The sequence below is a fragment of the Podarcis erhardii genome, assembly GCF_964252035.2.
Source record: "Podarcis erhardii genome assembly, chromosome: 2".
NCBI classification, from domain to species: domain Eukaryota; kingdom Metazoa; phylum Chordata; class Lepidosauria; order Squamata; family Lacertidae; genus Podarcis; species Podarcis erhardii.
The window spans coordinates 5,121,777-5,145,182 of record NC_138498.1 but is presented as its reverse complement, the minus strand read 5'-3'; the positions used below and the strand labels follow the sequence as shown (position 1 = coordinate 5,145,182).

Below are 23,406 nucleotides of genomic sequence, written 5' to 3'. Positions count from 1 at the left end.
GGGCAGAAAGCAAACCGGGTTTAATCTGGGTAGGGAGTAGACAACATTCCAGCACAGATGGGTGCTCTCAATTTGGTGTCCTATTATGTGAGAAAGTGTGCATAGCTTGTCAACTGTCAACTTGTGCATAGCTGAAGTCAAACAACATCTCACATTGAAAGCACGCCATGCAAACGTCAAAGTTTCACAAGACCCCTGACCTGGAAGGGATTCTGGCAATCCAATTCATCAAATGAAGTCATCTAATTTCCCAAAAAAGAAAACAGATAGGCATCCTCTTGCAAATCTCTTGTGTGTGTCTCTCTCTGCCTCTATTAGAGATCAGTCTGATCTCCTTTTCATCTAAGTGGAATTTGTTGCCAAGGAGCGTGGTGGAGTCTCCTTCTTTGGAGGTCTTTAAGCAGAGGCTTGACAACCATATGTCAGGAGTGCTCTGATGGTGTTTCCTGCTTGGCAGGGGGTTGCACTCGATGGCCCTTGTGGTCTCTTCCAACTCTAGGATTCTATGATTCTATTCTATAATCTGGAATCAGAAACCTGTAGAGTCCTGAAGCCTCCTAAGACAGCATAGCACTCTTTCCTACCCTCCTCCTCCTCCAACTCATATCTGAGAACAGAAATCAGCACTCTTGTCTTCACCACTGTCTTCGCAGAACAGTGCTCACTACTTTGGGCTCCTCGTCTTTCCTCCCCACTTGCTATAGGTTTTAGTGATTAACATTTTTAAAAATCACAACAACAGATAATCCTCATCAGAAATAATACAATATAACCAAGGAAAAAAACAATAACTACTGAACGGTTATTTAGCAGATAGATGACTCCAACAGTAATAATGAAAAATTAAAACAGAGGGAAATTGAAGGAGAGGCAGTCAATGTAACAAGAAGAAAAATGATTATGATATTGGCAGTGGTTAATGAACACAAACAATATTTGGATGGTTTCAGAATGGGGGAAGCTTGCTTATGCCTATGAGTAACAAACCTACTCTGAATTTCCTCTACCCTCCCCTTCCCTGCAACATGTTTGGAGGAGTGTGTGAATATCCTCACATGCATGCATGCAAGTATCTATGGACTGAATATTAAAGGCTTAGTTTATCAGCAGCAGACACGTCTACTTGTCTTCTCTCTTGCCTGGCTCCAGTTCTACCTCTCTCACCCATCACCTTGGCAGCAGAGCAAGCCACAGAACCAGCCTGGCTGAGACCATGATGCTGCGAGGAATGGTTAGCAGCACACCTGTCCATCTGGAGGGTCTGGCAGGTGAGATGATGAAGACGTCATCTCACCCAGGCAGTCTGGGAAAGAGTTAGCAGTCTCCCTAGCTGCTCTCCAGTTAGTCACCCAAGGGGAACTCAACGGTCCCCTCCTCTGTCCCTCTTTTCCTGAATACCTGCTGCCCAGTTTGAAGTTTCAGAACAGAGGCCCTAGACCCAATTCCCTCCCACCCCATTACTGTTGGAAACAGATGATGTCCAGACTCAGGTTGCTTTGGTGATTGTTTTGTATGTACATAACCATTCAGATGTTAAAACCTTCTTTTTTAGTGAACATTTAAACCTCTTTCACAAAGCCTTGTGGTCTCTTGCCCACCCTATGCTTAAAAGCCAAGCCACACACTACCTAAGTGTGTTCTTTTTGAAACCCAGGTGAGCTTAGATTGTTTGGTGGAGGCAACCAGAAAAATAAAGACTTCTGCCTGGTGGCAGCGGAAGGGCCACTAGCCTGGTCTCCACTTTGGGGAACTGTGACACACTGTGTTGCATAAGCTCACTGAACAGAGACCACACACTCCCTAACATCCCTTAAGCACACTCACAGTTATATTCTTACTGTTATGTACTGAAGTTCTCTCTTTTTCCCCCCAAGTGAATTTTTATTGTTTTCTTTACATATTTTTTTCCAACAAATTGTAATAGCACCATACATTCCCTTTGACTCTGCCGAGTCGCGACCCCCCTCCCTCCCCACAACTGGTATAGTTATCCTTTTTCCATCACGCACATCATTCTCATATTAGTACTATTATACATTGGAGGTATTATGTCAATCCTGCTAGTGTCTTGACCACTTTACAATTCTTCTTTAAATATTCAATAAATTTACTCCAGTTATTTTGGTATCTTTGATCTCCCTGGTCCCAGATCCTCCCTGACAGTTTGGCAAGTTCTGCATATTCTGTCAACTTCGCCTGCCACTCCTGAATAGTTGGTATATCTTGTACTTTCCATCTTTGGGCCAGAAGGGTCCTCGCGGCAGCTGTAGCATACATGAACAAATTTTGATCTTCTATTTTAATTTCTGTTCCTATTAAGCCTAATAGACACGCTTCCGGTCTTTTGGGGAAAGTACCGTATTTTTCGCCCTATAGGACGCACTTTTCCCCCCTCCAAAAATGAAGGGGAAATGTGGGTGCGTCCTATGGGACGAATACAGGCTTTCGCTGAAGCCTGGAGAGTGAGAGGCTCTCGCTCTCCAGGCTTCAGGAAGCTCTGCGCATCCCTCCGGAGCCTGGTGCCAAGCTGTGCCGGGCTCTGGAGGGTTGCGCAGAGCTGCCTGCATTAGGAAGCCTCAGCATGCCCGGGCTTTGCATAGCTGTCCGCAAGCCTGGGGAGACCGGTGCGGCTCCCTAGGCTTGTGGATAGCAGGCTCTTCTGGGGGCTGGGGTTGGGGGAAGCTCGGGCTTCTCCCGTGCCAGCCCCGTGCCTGGGGGGGAAATAATTTTTTTTCTTTATTCCCCCCCCCCCCAAAAAAACTAGGTGCATCCTATAGGGCGGTGCGTCCTATGGAGCAAAAAATACAGTATATCTAAATATTTTTTTGAGTTCATTATAAATTGATTCCCCAAATTTTTTTACCTTATCGCAGGTCCACCACATATGGAAATAGTCCCCATCTGCCTTTTTACATTTCCAACATTTTCTTTCTTTTTTCCTATACATTTTAGCTAATTTTACTGGCATCAAATGCCATCTATACATCATTTTTAGCAAGTTTTCCTTTAAAGCCATGCATCCTGTAAATCTCAAATCCTCCTTCCATAATCTTTTCCACGTATCCAATTCAATGTTATGCCCGATATCAATTGCCCATTTTATCATTGATTCCTTTACTTCTTCGTCTTTTATATACCATTCTAGCAATAAACTATACATTCTTGATAAAACTTTATCTTTACAGTCTATTAACTCGATTTGGAATTTTGATTTTTTATCTTCGAACCCATTTCTCTTTTTATCTTCCTTTAATAAGTCACTGATCTGGTGGTATTGCAGCCACCCTGTTAACATCTTTTCAATTTGGTCATATAGTTTGAGCTTTATCCCTTGTTCTGTTTTCCTAGTAATATCCTCATATGTTACTCTTTCCCCTTCCATGTTTACTTTTTTTGTTGTCAACACCTCAATTGGTGATATCAACCACGGTGTCTTTTACTGAAGTTCTCACCCTGGGCCAGCAGGGGGGTACTGTAGATAGTTATGCAAATGAAGGATCGAAAGTGACGTTCAGTGATTGGATAGTTTGTATGCAAATGAAGGATCAAAAGTGACGTTCAGTGATTGGATAGTTTTAGAAAGTTGCAACAGTTACAATTGTTCTGGAGCAGGCTGACTGAGCTCCTCAGTTCAGTTCTGTTCTGTTCCAGCTTGCAAATAAAGAGCTGCTTTGGAAGAATCACTGTGTCGTCTGATATGTTCGCCCCAACTTAACACTTACAGTTGGAGTTGCTCAACACATGCTTCTGCAGCAAGCGGATGATTCCAATCCATTAGCTGTTACCACTCTGGATTAATCAATGAAAGGGTACAAGGAGAAAATCCATCTGCATGGGATGAGGTCAACATCCTCTAGTTTAATAGACCCCAAGATTTTGTCCCAAACAGGAAAACATGTCGCATTTATTTACTTCTTTACTTCTTATTCTTAAAGCTATCTACAGTGCCCCTTGATATAAATATTTGCGGGACGGCTTACAAATGAGACTAAAATACTAACTGAGCATTGAGCTCCAATTTCTCATTTTTTGTTGAGCAGCTGTTAACAAGGAGGTTCTCAGATGCAGTAATGCTTTTGAATACTAGTTGGTGGAAACGGCAAGAAGGGAGGAGTGGTTGGTGTGCTCAAGTTCTGCCTGTAGGCTTCCCACACCCCTCTGACTGGCCCTTGTGAAAATAGGATGCTGGTCTAGGTGGGCTACTGGCCTGATCCTGCAGGCCCTTATTGTGTTCTGATGAGGTTAAATGCCTACATTTTTGGAACATCTCCCCTGGGGCATTTTTTTAAATGAAATTTTGTTGGACAATAGTGATATGAATTGTGTGGGAAAGATAACTTTCCTTTGTCTCTGTGACAGCATGTGTACAATGCAATCTCAAGCCAGCACACACGGTGGATTGTTTTAATGACAAATGATTGTTTTCATTTTCTGCTTCACGTAGCTCTTGCAAACTATACATGTGTTAATGAGGTTTAACAAATGTAAGCACTGAACTGAATTTCAAATTCCTGTTGCCAATTACTAGCCCCTTTCATTCCAAAGCTAGAACAGGAACTTCACCTGTGCCAGCCCAACCTCACAAAGCTGTTAATTCAACAGGGATCTTCCGTTTAAGACCTTCCTACCTTACGGGACGCGGGTGGCACTGTGGTTTAAACCACAGAGCCTAGGACTTGCCGATTAGAAGGTCAGCGGTTCGAATCCCTGCGATGGGGTGAGCTCCCGTTGCTCAGTCCCTGCTCCTGCCAACCTAGCAATTCGAAAGCACATCAAAGTGCAAGTAGATAAATAGGTACCGCTCCGACGGGAAGGTAAACGGCGTTTCTGTGTGCTGCTCTGGGTCGCCAGAAGCGGCTTAGTCCTTCTGGCCACATGATCCGGAAGCTGTACGCTGGCTCCCTCGGCCAGTAAAGCGAGATGAGCGCCGCAACCCCAGAGTTGGTCACGACTGGACCTAATGGTCGGGGTCCCTTTACCTTTACCTTACCTCAACATAGGCCTGTTGCTCAGGCTGGCCTGGGCCCGGAAGGTAGAGGGAGGGGAGAGAGGCGTTGTGGGGCTGGAGGCTGGATCCCTTGCTCTGGTCCATGGAGACGGAGGAGCAGGGCCGGCTGGGTCCACCAGGCAGTGAGTGATGCGGGACTCCAATGCGTCCTAGGCTATGGGTTTTGCTCTCTCGGCGCTGGTACTCTATGGGCGACTGCAGTGCTGGCAAGGAAACAGAAAGGGGCAATGAACTGCAGGGTCACGCACTGGAAACACAAAACGCTCTGAATTCCATTAGTGAGACAGAATCTTCTGAAAGAAAGAAAAAAAAGACTCCTCAGGGGAGTGATTCAGGAACCACTGGGTGAAGTCCCACAGCCCCACCAGCGCAGGTGTGATTCAAGCAGCTTAAAATGCTTCTCTCAAAAGCCACTGTCCAAAGGTGTCTCAAGCACCCTCATCAAGCAGGAGAGGGGTGCTGCATCAGGAGCCACCACTTCAATGTGCCTGAGGTGCCAGAAGACAGCAGCTCCTGGAAACTGCACGACAGGGACAGGAGGAAGCCCAGCAAGCAGAGGAGGGGCTACAGGCCACACGAGGGTGCATTGCAGCTCTTGAGATCAACACCATCCCATGAACAAACACCCTCCCCCAACCCCCATTTCTTAATATCATCACTACCCCACACACTTATTTCTCTCTTTTGAGAGATTATGGGGCAGTGAATATCTTAAGAGAGAGGGGGGGAGGCTCTGCCCCTGCCCACACTGGCATGTGGTGTCCAACAGATTTCCCCTAGGGGAACATGGCCCTTGGGGGAATAAAGGTTTCCTAGACATGGTCCATGCAGTTAAGAGTCATTCAGAACTGATCTACACATTATGCAAAATGGCAGGGTAGAAATCTTTACTGTCTGACTTCAAACTGAAGGGTGGGAATCCTATTTTTGATTGCTCCCCTATGTGTGTGGGTGGGGGGGGGGACACTACCTTTTCTCAACACAGCAAATCAGAGAGAAAGATTTAGAATACAAATCTCTCAGCTTTTTATTTGAGAAAGTGTTAAAAAATGTGACCTCCTGCTTACTGGCAGTCCACTTCCGCTCTGCCATCTACTTTGGGACTCACTCCACCCTTCCAAAGTTGTGTGTTGGCTTGATTCACAAAGGCCAGCTTGTGCTTGAAGTAAAAATGTATGGCTAGTTGAGACATGCATGTACATCACTTGATTGCACAATTAAGGCCTGACTTGCACATACCTGAGAAGATGCTAATGCAATATTAGAGCTGGGGTTCGGGGGTTGGTATATAGAAAGAGACAGACAGAGATAGAATGGATTGTACCTCCAGATGACCTTTTTAATGAACATTCCTATTGATTTTGCAGGAGTGATTCAATTGCATACCAGAACTGTAGGTTTGCACCATTTAAAGTGGATTAAAGTGCTCCAATACCGTAGCAAATGAAGGGTCCTTGACATTTAACACCCCCCCCACACAAATAATCAGAATGAATACTCAATAAAAGCTAAATGTAACCTAACCTTCGCATAAGCTTTGTGCAAGCAAATCAGGATGAATGCTCAATAAATATCAGGGCCCTTATTATGGTTTTATTCCTGCTGATATGATATGGTGGCATGGAATTGGGGTGTTTATCACTTTAAATATTCTTTTTTTGTACTTGGGATCAATTCTGATAGAAGTTGAATTAGAAATAACTTAAAACAAACTTAAACAAACCTATTGCTAGGTCATTTCTTTCACTCAGAAAGAACCAAACTATTTAAACTCTAATTCAAATTACTCTTTGAAAATTGTCTATTCCCTGCCCCCGCGCCACCATCTAGAAGCCAGCTGAAGTTTCCTATACTTCTGCAAAGCATTGTGGAAACATCTTAGCTTTCATATTCCATCCAGACCAGGAGTGAGGAAAATGAAGGAAGAAATATTGAGGAATCACTCCTTGAAGAAGGCTGGGTGTGGTTTAAAGGGCAGTGGGTGCCTGAGAGAGTTAGGAACAGAACATCTCTTTGAACCCCCTACCGTTGAGGAAGTCACGTTGTGTCTCCAAGATGAGGCTGATGTCAGCCACCCAGGCCTGGGCAATCTCTGACGTTGCTGCCTGCAGTACGTAACGGATGGTGCCCCGTTCTGCGCCACGAGAGATCAGTGCAAATTTGCAGGGATCATTATCCACACAGGGCTCCAGGCCCAAACAGCTGACCTGGCATTGAGATGGATAGTGGATAGGTAATGACCGTTCAAAAGCAAGAAAAAGAAGAAGTTATTAGCAATAAAATGGACAAACAGGGAGGGCCTGGCAGTCAAGCAAAAGGAATGTATTTGTTTATTTATTTATTTATTTAGAAAACAGATTTGGGTACATCTGCACATTCATGAAGTCCTAGAAGTTGGGTGGTTCTCTGGATATAACCAAGGCTGTGTAATCTCTGTGCTTTAAACAAAGATCGACGTTCTGCACACCAAGCCAGCCTATATTCTTGTGCCAAGAAAAGCTGCATTCCGAAACCTGAACGAAGAATGCAAAGCCAGTTAATTTCCATATTTCCTTGCTTTGCACTACCCCTGTTCTCTGCTCCCGAGATTACGTCAAGCAATGCCCACACACTTTCAATCCTATCTTCACAGCCATAAGGCTATACATTTATATAAAGGCAGGATTCACCTAATGAGCGCATCAGTGGAAGCCCTTGTGCAAGGGCTTTTGCTTTTGCAATGGGCCTTCTCCCTCCCCTTGCATGCACCCCTAAATTGGCTCTGAGGAGGGGAGTCAGAAGAACCCCCATAACAGTGCACTGGGGGAGAAAAGGGGGTTGTTCTGTCTCACAAGCCGAAATGCTTACACAGACAGAACGTTTGCAACAGCACACCAAGTTGAATTTCACTCGCAATTTCTAGCCATATAAAATTTTATACACATGCATAGACTCTCAGGATGCCAAATTCAGTGCTTACAATTACATTCTGCAGATACATGGTACAACCGCAGAAACGGGGGGTAAACAGCGATAGGTACAGGAATACAGGCTTGCCTAGGCTCTCTGCTGTTAGCCCTGTAATACCTTGATGCTGCTCTTGAAGGCATAAGTTGGAGCGGCATATGGACCACGCCGCCGCTCCAGGGTCTCACTCAGGATGACAATCTGCTCAAAGAGAAAGATGCGCCGCTCACGGCCCCGGGCCAGGATCCCGCCTGCCTGCTCCGTCACCCAGAAGGTGTTCTGCTGCAGCAGCTTCCCCTGCGCAGTCAGTTTCCCCTGGAGAAGAGAGGGCAGATCCTAGTTACTCAGCTGGGGAGAAGGCACAAAACTGCCCTGTTCTTAGAGCAGAAGACTCAGAATTACCACTTGCAGATGACGGGCTGCGCCTTTGAATTCTGACCCAACTCAAAAACTGCCTGCCTGGAGAAAACTAACCTGTCAAGGAGAAGCCTAGAACCCTTCTTCTTTACTTAGCAACTTTCTATATGCAGAGAGGTTTGGGTTCTTTTAGATCTGAGGCAGCACCGAAATATTCACTTACATTTAAAGCAGTGTATTCCCAGCAAGGGCTGTGCCACATATTTCACAACATGTCTGAGGGCTCGTCCACACCTCTGCTTCTGCCGTGCCTGGAAAGGAGGGGGCCAAGTGGTTTCCCCCTTGCCCCACTCATTTCCCAGGGAAAGCCACTCTTTAGTGTTAAATCAGGACAAACAGCAATCCAAAGAACAACAACAAAAGAGCAGTTTTCCACAGGACAAAGCAGTGGGACAAGGGGGTGTGGATTAGGGCAAATTGCTTCAGTGAGGGGCCTTAAAAATATGTTTCTGGGTGTGAGGAATACAAATCTGCTATAATTTTTGTGATTGGACAACATTTGGCTTGAAACGTCTACGCTTAATGAAGATGCACATACACTGTTTTCAGAAAGCCAAATAATTTTTAATTTTACTTTCTGAAAATTTCAGGTAATGCTTAATAACAAACAAACAAACAAACAAACAAATGCAAGTACTTGGCAATTGTTTTTAAAAATTTCTATGCAATTTTACACACATTTTCATTACTAAACAAAACTATATTAATTTAACCAAAATATCTTTTGAATTTCCAAGTCATGTTTCCAACTTTTCAGTACCCCTCATTTTTGGAATCTGAAAGCTGAAAAATTCAACGTGTGATAATCCCTGAGACCTAATTCTTTCAATTACCTCTCCCTTTTCTACACACTTGTTCCTATATTTTAAGCTCACAATTTCCAGATCAACGTACACAGAGTTGGAGGACCCTCATTTTAAAATGCTTATTATTATTATTATTATTATTATTATTATTATTATTATTATTATTACTACTACTACTACTACTACTACTACTATTATTATATTGCCTTTTATCTGAAGATCTCAGGGCAGTTCACAAGATTAAAATACAGGATAGAAACACAAAATAAATACCGTATTTTTCACCCTATAGGACGCACTTTTCCCCCTCCAAAAATGGAGGGGAAATGTGTGTGCATCCTATGGGGCGAATGCAGGCTTTCGCTGAAACTTGGAGAGCGAGAGGGGTTGGAGCGCACTGACCCCTCTCGCTCTCCAGGCTTCGCGGACCTCTCCTCTGGGCTCCCGCTGCTTGCGGAGAGTTGCCTGCATGCTGAAGCCTGCGCGCACTGAGCTCAGCGCATCCAGGCTTCGCGGACCTCTCCGCAAGCAGCGGGAGCCGGCGCTGGGCTCCCACGGCTTGCAGAGAGCTGCCTGTTTGGGGGCTGGGGTCGGTGGAAGCTCGGGCTTCCCCCACACCAGCCCCGTGCCTGGGGGGGGAAATAATTCCCCCCCCTTATTTCCCCCCCAAAAACTAGGTGCGCCTTATGGGACGGTGCGTCCTATAGGGCGAAAAATACGGTAGTTAAAACAAAAATAAATCAATAACCCCCTCTCCCACAGACACATTTAAAAGGCCATAGAATCAGCCCCAGGCCTGGTTGAAGAGGAATTATAAGGTTCTCTTCCTTGAACAGTCCCCACTGCTAAAAATTAAGGTGCCATCTGCAGTAGAGTTGATTGGAAAATCAGGGCTAAGAGCCTAGCTCCCCCAGGATCTGTAGAATCTCCAAGCCAGCCATTGATTTCCAGGGCCTACCTCAAAGCCCTGAAGACGCCCCACATTCATCATGTCATTGCAGCGCTTAGGAACAAAACACATCACCTCCACAGCTCTCTGAAAGGCAAAGGAAAGCAGTCGGGTGAAAGCGGTGGACCAGAATAGCCCGGTGACTGGCTGGCTGTGCACCCATGGCAAGCAGCGCCAGTGTCATTAAACCCAGGAGATGCAGGACATGTGAAACAACACTGGACAACCTGCCCCGTTTAGACTGACGGGCCATAGTTCCATGCAGACACTATTATAAGATATGGATTCAAGACCCCTGTGAGCTATGAGTGCAGTCTCGGGAACATAATGAAGCCTCCGCTCCCTCTCTCAAGGCATATCCAGAATGAAAATATGCCCATACCATGTGGTAACCCTCGTGGGACAGTTCTGCAGATCCTGATTTGAAAGTCAAAGGAGAGAATATGCTAAAGTGGGAACGGGATTTAGGATATACAATTGATTATGAAAACTGGAAAAGGTTTTGGAAAAAATATATAAATTTTACAGCCTGCTGTTCATTAAGAGAGAATTATATGAAGATGCACCACAGATGGTATATGGCACCAGACAGACTAGCAAAAATAAATAGATCGAATAGTAATAAATGTTGGAGATGTAATAGAATGAAAGGCACTCTATACCATATGTGGTGGACATGTCCAGAGATCAAAAAAATTTGGGAGATGATTCATGAAGAGATTAAAAAATTGATAAAAGTATCATATATCAAAAAGGCAGAAGCATATTTATTAGGAATCTTGAGTAAGGATATCCCCAAAGACAAAATTAACATCTTTCTGTATGCAAGAACAGCAGCGAGAACGTTGGCAGCCAGTCACTGGAAAGGAAATTATATCCCAACAAAAGGGGAATGGTTAAGTAAACTATGTGAGTACCTGGAATTAGCAAAACTGATGGATTTAATAAGACATAAATCAAAAATTATAATTCAGAAACAATGCGGATGCTTAAACAACTATTTATACAAGCAGGGCTCAAATATGAAAGTTTGGTTGTGCCCAGACTAACCTTGTGAAGAATATAGAGAACATAAAGATTTGACTGAATATGAAAGAATCTAAGGAAGGGAAATGATTGAAGAACAGATGTAAAGGCGAGCAAGATAACTAAGAGACTTGCGGTGAATGTGGTGGAAGTCTTTTATAATATTTTAACTAAGATTTATATATTGTAATGTTTGAAGCATGAATTTGGCAATATTGGCTATGAAAAGTTTTTTTTTTTAGTTTGCAATTTGGAAAACATGTATATAAATGTGTTTACAGTGTTATGTATTGTTTTTTGTTTTCTTTTCTTTTCTTGTAAAGTTCAATAAAAATTAATATATGAAAAAGAAAGAAAGAAAGCAGCAGCGTAATAACATCCAGTCCACACATAAGGGTGGGACTGGGGAGCAACAGCTGCAAGTGCCTCCGGGTCCTACCTCCAGCTGTTCTGTGTCCTTGCCAGCTTTGCCATAGTATTTCAGGAAATCCTGGGAGGGAAAAGAGGAAATGAACCAGTGCATTCTTTAGTGGTAGGAGTGGGATTTCACCGGAGCCAAGCCATGCAACCAACTCCAAGTGGCCCCTGCTCCCCCCCCCCCCCGAGGCAGTGCTGGTCCCCAACTGAGATGGCTATCAGCCATGATGGCTTTGCTTTGTCCCTACAGTTGGAGACAGCAATGCTTCTGACTGCCAGTTGCTGGAAACCACAGGAGGGGAGAGTCTTGCTCTTGTGCTTGGATCCTGCTTGCAGGTTTCCCACAGGCCTCTGGTTGGCCACTGTGAGAAGAGGATGCTGGACTAGATAGGCCACTGGCTTGAAGCAGCTTCAGGCTTTTATGTTCTTATGAAACAAATGATTCAGACTGTGCTGTCTGCTTATAGGAATACACCTGCCTTCACTGATGCCCTCCTTGCATATTTGTAAATAAAGCTGCTATTATGCATAAGCTGACTTCTGCTTGCACATCAGGACTTCACCTTACCCTCCTCCCCCTACTACAGCCCCCCAATGTCCCCTAAATCTGTCCCCCAATCTTCCAGAACATATTTGGGGGTGTGGGGGACGCATGGAAGGAGCAGAAGGTGAAGCAAGCAGGAGTCTGTTCCACTTGTGCGTGGGCAACTTTGGATACAACCTTAAGCCTCAAGAGCTCTCTTCTTCCAAAGGGAACTAAACCCGGCAGTGCTATCTTTCAAACCTTTCATTGCTTGGGGAAATGGGGAGCAAGTGGGACTCTGCAAGGAACTGTAGCCACCAAGTGCCTCCATATGACAGCTACCATGTAAACTGGAAGCTGCCCTAACCCTGGTTCCAGCTCTGAAGGCAAATACAACCATTACCCATCAGGTGGCGCTAGGCAGCCAACAGAGACCCCAGCGACTCCTTTTGTGACACTGGGATGGTTTGCTGTCCTGCAGGTGACACGAGGCTACAGGGTCTCTCGCTTAAAACAGAAAATAATATAGTGCAACTGTCTTTCGGGGTTGGTGTGCTGTGCGACAAGCACACAAAGTGCCATGAGATTGAGTGTTTGGGGGGGGAGGGAGGCTTGGTTAATTTCATGGTACACAGGTTGTACATTGACAATAAAGGTATTATTATTAAACAGACCACTGTTCTGCACTTGTCCACACTGCCAAAGACTGCTATAGATATCATACCCAGCAGAAGACATATTGGCTGCTGTCTCTCCTTAGCTACAGGTCAGGAACTTGTTGGTCTCACCCCCTACACACACACACACACACACACATTTGCCTTAGATTTGGAAAGCAACACTCCACCTCCCACGTTAGCACCTTGAGCAGCAGCTGGTATTTCATGATCCGCTGTACGGGTTTGATGAGCAAGTCATTGAGCTGCAAGCGGTGCCCCAGTTCCTGCTTCAGTTCCTGGAAAGGAGAGAACAAAGCAGATCGGACCCTGTGGATCTGTGTGGGAGATCAATCATCCTGCCTATTAAATGCCTGCCCACTCCAACAGGACACCTCCAAATCTTCCTATTTCCCCCAAAGCATCCCACTCATCTTCCCAGGGAGACCTCAGATCCCTTCCCCTTATCCCATGCGTCAGAAGTCTCACTAGGCTGTGTACATACTGTAACTTTAAAGTATATTTAAAGCCACACACACACCTTCAAAGGATTCTGGGCACTGCAGTTTGATAAGGTTTTCTGGGAATTGTAACTCTGAAAGGGGTAAACTGCAGTGCCCATAATTCTTTTAGGGGACGAAATGTGCTTTAAAGGTATTTTTCCAAAAACACATATTTTTGCCATTTTGTCACCCCCCTCAGTGATGACACCCAGGGTGGTCCCCACCCACTGCACCACTGCACAACTCCTACGCAACTGCTTGTACGCTGACGGTTTGATCCCTGGCTGGTATATGAATGTAATATAATAATAATAATAATATAAATGATCTCAAGTAGCAAGACTTAGAAAGACCTCTATCTGACCCTTTGAGAGACACCTGCTGCCAAAAAGTGGAGCCAATATTGGCCCAATAATCCAATAGAGAAAAGGCAATTTTGAATCTTTACTCGTGTTCAGAGTACAGCTTGGAATGAACGAGCCCTGGGTGGGGCAGGGGGCAGCGAAGAAAAGAAGGAGGCAGGCAGATTCTAGCAGGAGAGAGACTATACCTTCAAAGAATGTTCAAAGCACATTTCCCCCTTCAAAGAATTCTGGGTGCTGTGGTTTGCCAGGAACTACAACACTGTGAGGGATAAATTACAGTTCCCAGAATTCTTTGAAGGGTAAGAATGTGCTTCAAACGCACTCTGAAGGTATTGCATGTCAAGGACAAAGCAAGCAGAGAAAACAAAGCTGCAGCAAATCACATGGCCCCTTACCTCAAAGTAGTTGTCAATGAACTCGGACACAATATGCTCAGATTTGGGTTTGTTCTGACAGTAAACAACGTACATGTGCAAACGGCGCTCCTGAAAAACAACAGGGGAACAATTCAGCAGAATACTTGGGGCAAAATCTAAAGTACATAGTCTTGCCGGCACAGCGACTTGACTCTGGGGAGGGTATGTCAAAGAGGCAGGTTCAAAACCCTGCTCAGCAACACTGGTAATGATCACTTTAAACGAGTCAGTCGCTCTGATGAGTGCTTCATCTTACCACAGGATACAGGTACTCCAAGTAGAAAATAGGCACACTTCATATCTACTTATCTGGATATGCATGACTATGACTTATTTACAAGAATTAATGCAGAGCCCAGCAGTATCTTAAAGGCTACCAAGGCTGCCATCCTAAGAATACTTACTAGGGCAGTCAGCTCCAAGGAACACACTGTGTTGAAGGATTCTGCTGTAAGGATAGTACTGCAAATTTATTTTGGGAAAAGCTTTCCATGGCTAGAGTCTATTTTGTTAGATGTGTGAAGTCATCTCTTAAATAGGTTGGTTTTTTTAAAGCAACCTTCCAACAGCAATATTTATTCTTACATATGAATAATTTCCAGCGGAGGCAGCCCTGTTAAATCTGTTGCCTCAGAACCAATGAAGACTCTTAGGGCACCTTAACAGACTAACAAATATGGCATAATAAACTTTCATAGGCTAGAGTCCACTTCATCCAAGTTTGACAAAATAGAGCCAGAGGATCTAGGAAAATGCAGGAGATGGCAATGGGAGCATCTCATTTCTAGGCAAAGCAATAATAAACACAATATAAAATCAAGGAGGGAATGGTTAGGGGGGCCTCCTGGAATTTGAAATTATTCACCATGTAGCACTTTACAAATAATAACAGTACAAGGCTATCTCTTCTCACACAATAATGCTCCTCCATGTCAGGATTGTTGATGATGATGTTATTTTAAAACTTTTTTTAAAAAGCCAGTGTGCATCCTTCTTCTCTAGCTCATTCAAGAAAAAAAGTATAGAATTTTTCAAAACAAAACAAATTCCTTCCAGTAGCACCTTAAAGACCAACTAAGTCAGTTCTTGGTATGAGCTTTCGTGTGCATGCACACTTCTTCAGATACACTGAAGAAGTGTGCATGCACACGAAAGCTCATACCAAGAACTGACTTAGTTGGTCTTTAAGGTGCTACTGGAAGGAATTTGTTTTGTTTTGACTATGGCAGACCAACACGGCTACCTATCTGTAACTAGAATTTTTCAGTCAGAGTCAAACAGCCTTGACCTTATTATGCTCCAGCCTAGTAAACTGCACAATTTTGTTGACTTGTTTTGGACCAATTAGCAATCACCTAATTAACAAAAAGGTAAGCAGCTTTTCCCTTCACAACAAACTTCCCCTCCATTATTTTGTAGCTATCAAGTTATCATTTCATTTCGAATCTGGGTTTGTATCACAAACAATTCTAGAGGTAAAGACAGAAGTCTGCAAACAGCTTACAGTGCTTCTAGCCGAATGAAAAGCCCCTGTGTTCAAAGGCAACATGCATATGTGATGAACAACAGAGGTTTGATACCACTGTCACCTCCTATGCCTAGAATATGATGGAGCCCTGTCCATCTATCCACCACCCATTGTGGCTCAGCTCGGCAGCTCTTCTGTTCTTATTTAGCAAAGCCAGGGACTCACGTGCTTTATGAACAGTTCAGCCAGAAGATCAGGGTCCTCCAGACACTTCTCCAGCTGCTTGAGTAAATAACTGGGATCAGGGATAAGAGGGAACAGAAAGAGTGTGAGATCTGCAGGACAAGTTATCTTGCTTCCCAACCATCCCTCCTCTTCCACCAATTCCCAATGATGGTGGACCACTGCTGCTCCCCCTCATCTTGTCTGTTCCACACTGGCCACAAGCACCTGGGCAAGGTAATCCAAGAGGAGTCACTACCAGCCATCAACAAAAGGCATCTCTTGCCACATCCCATTCTGGCTCCATTGTGAGATTTCCACAGCCAATGCATGACTTGCACCCAGGAATGGGTGCTTACTTACTCTTTGTGCCAGTCATAGATCTGGTGGATGTTCCCAAAGATTATCTTGTCCTTGCCCTTCATGTCCTCTGGGATACCACGGGCACTCATGGTCGCCATATAGCCCTGCAGAAGTCAGAAGAGCAGGCTAGAGAAGGCTGCCTGCCTCCTCTTTAAGGCCAGGGAGGCAGAGCTAGGGTGGTGGCATGAAGGGGAATGTGTCTGGGCTACGTTAGTGCCCAGAAGAGTGCAGAAGATGGACAGGACCCTGGTGTGAAGCGCTGAGGAAGCAGCCACATCACCCTTGGCAATGGCTTTCCAACTGTGCTCAGGGGAACCCTGGCATTCTTCAGAAGCTGATCAGGGATTCCTCAAGGAGCACCACAGAAATGGCAGGCAAGCTTCCCCAACAGACAGCTTGCCATTAACCAGATTTCCCACCTGACCTGAACAGCTACAGAAGACTTTTGGTGCATCCAGTCCACAAGGAAGAGTGATGGAGCAGCACCCTGCACAGAGAGCCTAGCCTAGAACACACCCTCCCAACTCTTCTGTAACCCCGTCAGGTGTTTGACCACAAAAAAGTTCAGCACTTGAAAAACCACTGCCTTGCAGAGCTGAAAAGAGGGCCATTGCATTAGATGCAATTAAATCCCAAATCGGCACCCAAGATGTACAGTATTAGGGAAATCCAATTTAAAGTTGCTCAATTTGCATTATTTGTTCTGAACCCCAGTATCTCAGGTCCTTAGCCACATTACACTCCTGTGTGGATGAGCCCTACCCAAGGGCTCTTCCCTGAATTTTCAGCATCTTCCCCCTCTTTTTTTAAAAAAAGTCTCCAGCCCTTTTATTTATGGAGATATAGGGGAAAGAGTGGAGGCAGAATTCTACCAACATGGTGAGTAAAAGGCAAATCTGCTCCTGCCTTCCAGTATTTTGGCCAACTCTAGAAAGAAAAAAAGTGCTGGGATGATTGACAAGCCAGGGAAGCAGTGCTGTCCTGCTACCTTCCCCGCATCTCCTTGTACTGACCAATGGGCAGCCAGTATTTCTTCACTTTTCAGTTAAAGCAGTAATTTTGCTCCAGTTGACCGTGGCTGCATTTATTTCCTAGGCTGGCAAGTTGGACCCTGATTTTCCTAGCTTGAGAACAAATTGGTGAGCACAGGGCACTAATTTTTCTGTCTCGTGGACACTGTGGTTGGCACGTTGCATTTATTTTGGCAATTGAATTAGAATGAGCTTGCAACAAATTATTTTAATCTAAATCAATGTACTAGAGTGCAGTAGTTATTCTCCCCATTTTGCATTGACTGGCATTAGTTCCTCCCCCCTCCCCTCCGGTCTTAGCACCACTATGTTTTTGGTTACAGGCTGGGGGGGGGGGATCTTGAGTTTTTGCATAATTTGAGATAGCTTAACCAGGACCTTAACTAGGTGGCAGAAATGGTTGAAATGGCTGGTGGCCTGATTTTGAGTAACAGGCCTGCTCAAAATGGAAAAAGAAGGTTGACATAGCAAGTCATATTAAATATGTAACAATAAAGGCTCAAATAAAATATGTACCACGGATGAGCAAAAAAGCACAAACAAGCTCAACAGTAATCCAACACAGTCAAACAGCAGAGCCAAAGAGACTATAAAAGGCAAAACTATTTTCATTAAAGGAGGAACAGTTGCCCAGATGAAGGAGGAGCACAAATGAGCAAACCAAGACATAGATGTACAATGTGGCATGAGACAAAAAGGAACTTCAAGCACAAACTGCTGAAGATATCAATACATTATTTCTTTAAAGGTGTCAGAAGCAGAAAACCAGAAAGAGGCAGGGGACCTTTATATGGCAAGGAAGCAAAACAAGACCTTTTCGGAAGACAGAGAAATTGCAGAGAAACAGAAGGAATTGTTTGCTTCAGTCTTCAAAACATGCTGGAAGGGTTATCAAGGCTGAATCAGTCTGTCTTAGAACCAAGTGAAAACATTAAGAAGGAACAAGGTTTTCCGGCCAGGTGGCATTCATCCAATAGTTCTTAAAGAACAGATGAAGAACTGCTGAACTATTATATTAGCCTCCTTACAGAGAGGACTTGGAAGGCTGTCAATATCTTTCTAGTCTTTTAAAAAGGAACTAGGGAGGAAGGGAAGATGCAGGAAATGGCAGCCCTGTCCCAGGTACACTGCTGGAAAGCGTTATTAAGGCTAAAGGTACCCCTGGCCGTTAAGTCCAGTCATGGCTGACTCTGGGGTTGCAGCGCTCATTTCGCTTTATTGGCTGAGGGAGCCGGCGTACAGCTTCCGGGTCATGTGGCCAGCATGACTAAGCCGCTTCTGGCGAACCAGAGCAGCGCACGGAAACGCCGTTTACCTTCCCACCGGAGCGGTACCTATTTATCTACTTGCACTTTGACATGCTTTTGAACTGCTAGGTGGGCAGGAGCTGGGACCGAACAATGGGAGCTCACCCCGTCGCAGGGATTCGACTAAGGCTAGAACAGTTAAATACAGAGGGTGTCTCTAATGGTACCTTTCTGCTTGCATAACAAGACTTCCACTTGGGCAATGCAACTTCCCCCTCCTTTTCCCTGCAGCCCCTTCAAAATCTGCTCCAGAGGGTTGGAGGGCCTTCCGAAGCAGATTTTGGAGGCATGTGGGAAGAGAAGAGGGGGTTCTGTTGCATTAGAGGAACCCTGTTCACACAACATTGTGAACATAAGACCAATGCTTACTAAGGAAGTCACCCCCCACCTTTAATCCTCAGAGCATTCACAGCCTCCTCCAGAACACTAGGCTCCTGCCCTTGGACCCCAGATCCCCAACTGATCATAAGCCTGGACTGAGGACAACCTCCCCTTCCCATCCCACCCCAAAAGCACATTAAGGAGTCTCACACTCTTACTTGGAGAGATTTCCCTGCTTCTCTCCTCATCCAGTTTTTAAAACGAATGAGTAAATAAAAATTTAGGAAATGAAGTATAAACAGGGCTTTTGCAAAGGGAAGTTTTGCCTTACCAATCTTGTGGAATTCTATGAAATCATCAGCAAACATCTCTCTCATTCTCTGTATATACAGGTAGGCCAGTGGAGATTTGTATCTTTGGCTTTTCAGAAAGAGACTGGGCAAATACTTTCACCAAAGGCTTTTAAGGATATTTAGCAGTCAAGATGGATGGACCCTTCTATGGGTTGGTAACTGATTAAAAGGCAATCAATCACCAGGAATAGATGTAGGAACAGTTGTCACAATGGAGTGATGGAAACAGAGGAGCGCCCAAAAGATCCGTATAAGAACCAGAGCTCCTGTCTTGTTCTAAACTTCTGTGGCACTGGGGGTAATAAAGAGTTAAGCAGCCTAGGTGGAAAATTGTTAAGGATAGTGAAATCCAAAGCAATTTTGGAAAGTTCTGAAAGAAACTCAGCAACAAACGAAAATGCAATTTAAGGAGCTGAAAAATTATGAAGAACCTAAAACCCATACAGAAATGAGGTCTAAATTGATTGAAGCCACCTAGGAAAGAGATCTTGAAGTCAGAACAGAAAGCTGACTAGTTTAGTTAGCCGAAGCAATGAAAGAGCTAGTTCAGTATTTGAATTCACAAGTGGGATGTGCAATGGGATGTTTAGGGTGCCAGCCGGCCAGGCCACTTTTAGGGATATTCCATTCCCGTTTCCCCATCAGTTTGTCGTCTTACCCCAACTGTCAGCCAGTCAATATTCAATGCCCAAAGAGCATGTCCAGTCCTCATTCATCTTTTTTTTTTTTTTGACAACCCCCTCTCTAAATTTCTTCTCCCTGAATATTTTTTGAACTTCTTGCAAACCCTGCAGTTCTTCCAACCTGCTGATAGCTTCCTCTTGTGTGTTTAGCTACACATAATGAGTCAAACTTCTCTGTTTTATGATTCCTGGTGTCAGATTGTAAAGATTAGAACTTTTTTGTTTTTCTGATTTTTCTGACACCAGGAATCATAAAACAGAGAAACCAATAGGATAACACTTCAGTCTCCCAGGACATTCTAGACAAGATCTCAAAGTAGCTGTCTTATTGCAAAAGAATTTTAGACATACACTTGAAAGAGAAGTTGCTGAATTACAACTCATTACCAAACTAAAAACTATGGAAAGACCTGCTGAGTAGAGATATGGGATTCATGTCCCATTATACATGCTAAAGCTAATTTTGGTCATTTATCCCTTTAAAAATCCCTTGCCCTTCCCTGTGGAACCAACTGCCATCATTAACAGTCATCAACAGTTAGAAGGTGGAAGAGATGTCTGCTTCAGAGTTTCTGAAGAAGTGTGTATACACACGAAAGCTCATACCTAGAAAGCTTATACTTAGTTGGTCTTTAAGGTGCTACTGGAACATCTTTCAATAATAATATTTTATCTTTCATCATTGTTATTGATTGACAGCAAGTTCAGCTCAAATAAGGGGGACTATTTATCCATGTAAAATCAAGTTATGGAAATAATTTCTACAATTTGTGACTAGAAATCATGGGACAAACTTGAGTGTGGATAAGCCCTTAGTTAGGTCCCCTTAGTATACACTGAAGAAAACTTAGTTAAATGCCACACTGATCTTCCCTTGTTTTTAAAACAAAAAAGGAAGAACAAGAAGCCTGAGATCCTTACTGGGGTCCAAATACTGGCACTTTTTTCAGATTTAACCCTGCTTAACATTGTCTGTGGTCAATGTTGCTGCCAGGCAAAAGTCATTCGGGCAGAAGTGTGAAAAGCGGGGAGATTTCTGCTCACAGAAGGCAGTGGTTTTGGATACCAGAAGGAACACTGTGTGGGCAGGGGTGGAAACACTCTTATTTCTTTCAGAAAGGGTGGGGCATAAAACTACTAAAATACCAGCCTATGGAACAGACTGGTAGGGTGTAGCAAGAGCCAGCAGCCTAGGGGCCTTGGGTATATGGGAAGCCCACTGTGGCTCTTGGGACTGAGCCTGATCCTTTATCCACCTTTCCTTCCTAGGTTCCCAGGACAACAACAGGGGGGTCGGATCAAGAGACACAGAGGTGAGCAGCAAGCAGTGTGCTCTCTCACTGGAAGACAAGCAGGTTCTTGCCCAAGGTCCCACAAAAATCTGGAGACGGCCCCGTTGGTGGACAGAGGGGAATCAGTGCCTAAAATGGAGTGGATGTTGGCACCTCCACAATCTGGCCCAGGTCCTCCACGTACATCTTCTCAGTCTCAATCAACTCCCTGAGAACAAACCTGCAGGGGAGAGGAAGTAGCAATGTCTAAGGGGAAGGAACCTCACTGTGTGACCCCCTTCCCCTCTATTTCCCCCTCCAATCTCCCTTTTCAATGCCACAGGCACGCTGCCAGCCGCCTCAACACAGGCCCATGCATGACCCACAGGAAGGCCCCTGCCAGCAAGCTGCTCAACGTTACAGAGGCAGCAGGCATACCACCAGGACAACATTACGCGGCCATGGTTCCCCCATCATGCTCAATACATTTGTAGGCATGAATATGCAGACAGCCAGGGGCCACTCCACAAAGACAGAATGTGTGCAGTGAAAAAATGAGGCACACAGCTGCCTACCTTTTATGGGGCATGTGTTCAACATAGTTGGCACCCAGGCCCTGAATCCACTAAACTTGTGCCTGCGTTTGTGGGTGGGTTTTGGTACCCACCAGGTCTGTGCATCTGCTCTCCCCAGCACAGGCTGCTCCTCCCCCTGCCCTTCCCACTGCTGCCTGGAAGTTGGTGCACAAGAGAAATCACTTACATACTCTTTTCTAAGGCACTGAGCCTCTCCTCCTCTTCCTGTTCCTCAGAGGCTGGGGGTGGCATAGGAGGTTGTGAAGTGGGCTCGGGGTTTGGAGGGTCACCAAGGAGCAGAGAAGAGTCAGGGCCCTGCCATGAGAGAAAGGGGGGGGGGGAGAGAGAGAAGAGCCCATAACGTCTTACAACATTTCACATTGGGTGGATTAACTGGGGAAAGGGGCACTGGGGACCCAGGATGAGACGCAAAATATATTGTGTGGGCTAAGAAGGTGTAGCAGGATCTTCTCTTTCCCCTAAGCTCACTCACAACACATCAGGCTCTGAAAGATCAGGGGAAGGAAAGAATGTCCATCACAGATCCTGGAACACTTCTCCAATTTGGAGCAGATATCCTGCTTTTGGAAATAATTGACTGATTAAGTGCCTGAAATAGAGCTGAAAACTAATTTTGGAGGAAAACATTTCAAATAAACTGCAAATCAAATGACATATTCTCATTTTTTTAATTCAAAATGCCTATCTATATCTATCTATATCTATCTATATATATATCACAGCTATGTAGCCCTATATACTGCCTCTACATTGGAAAGAAACAAACCATTCAAATTCATTTACATGATTTACATAAATCATGAAGGAACAAAGCAATGTGTCTTCATAATCCTAAAATCAATTCCAAAAATTTATAAACACATGCCATTTGTTTTTATATTTACTTGATATCACCCTCTTTTCCGAGTCATACTCAAAAAAGTCATTTTCATTAACTGCACCACATTCCACAGTTGTTTTATTTCTAATCAGTTTCTGTTGGAACCTGCAGCATTTTCCATCTTGCTATTTTTGCTAACATTAAAACAATCTGGTGCTTTGACGGGCATGTTCTAGGATGGCCAGCTATGCGTTGCACAGACACAAGCCAGCCCCCCAAATGATTTGCGTCACAAAAAAGGGACACCAATTTGCATGAAATTATTTGTGGAAAAACAGTCCATCTCACCATGGTGGGGAAGACATAAAGTGACTTGTGTGCCCCTCTCTGCACTTCCTCTTTGTTTCCGGCCCCCCACCCCCACCTCCCCAAACCACTCTTTAGCATTCAATCACAGCAAACATCAGTTTGGGATTTCTCTGGACTAGCATTTGCCTGGGAGAGAAGTGGGGCAAGAGCAAAATCGCTGGTTGTGTCTGCTGAAGTCTGCTGATAACATTTGATGGGCAACTTCAAGGCCTCTGCTTTCTCCCTTTTATGGTCTTTTGCCCTTAAATTAGACATGGACTGGGAAGCCCTCAGAAAGGGAACATGTTCAAATATAGGACTCCCCCCCCCCCAACCTTCAAAATAGAGGACTGTTCTCTGTAAAGTAGGACACATAGCTACTGTAGGCCTCTCTGGGGTCCCATGGAGAAGAGGGGGATTGTTGCCCCTTCAACCTGGTGCAAGACAACGTTGCCTCTTACTTTGCTCCCATCAGTCCCCCTGCAGCTCACCTGGGTGCTTTTTCCTGAGCCATCCCCTTCTAGCTGGCTGGAGAACAGGGAAAGGTCTGGGAGATGAGCAGTGCTATCCTGTAATGCAAGGGAAGAATGT

At 44.7% G+C, this 23,406-nt stretch overlaps 1 protein-coding gene across 4 annotated transcripts in view; it reads right to left on the bottom strand.

Annotated features, from left to right (window-relative positions):
- The window catches only part of ARHGEF25 (Rho guanine nucleotide exchange factor 25), a 72,420-nt gene that overhangs the window by 3,124 nt on the left and 45,890 nt on the right, over positions 1-23,406 (bottom strand). For all 4 annotated transcript variants that reach the window (XM_081851729.1, XM_081851727.1, XM_081851728.1 and 1 more), the window contains 12 exons: positions 23,307-23,384; positions 21,814-21,941; positions 21,226-21,292; positions 16,086-16,189; positions 15,726-15,795; positions 14,012-14,101; positions 12,940-13,047; positions 11,592-11,642; positions 10,136-10,213; positions 8,075-8,269; positions 7,035-7,215; positions 4,991-5,211 (listed from right to left, as the gene is read on the bottom strand). In XM_081851729.1, coding sequence (XP_081707855.1) covers positions 4,991-5,211; positions 7,035-7,215; positions 8,075-8,269; positions 10,136-10,213; positions 11,592-11,642; positions 12,940-13,047; positions 14,012-14,101; positions 15,726-15,795; positions 16,086-16,189; positions 21,226-21,292; positions 21,814-21,941; positions 23,307-23,384 — 1,371 coding nt within the window. The remainder of the gene's footprint in view (positions 1-4,990; positions 5,212-7,034; positions 7,216-8,074; positions 8,270-10,135; positions 10,214-11,591; positions 11,643-12,939; positions 13,048-14,011; positions 14,102-15,725; positions 15,796-16,085; positions 16,190-21,225; positions 21,293-21,813; positions 21,942-23,306; positions 23,385-23,406) is intronic.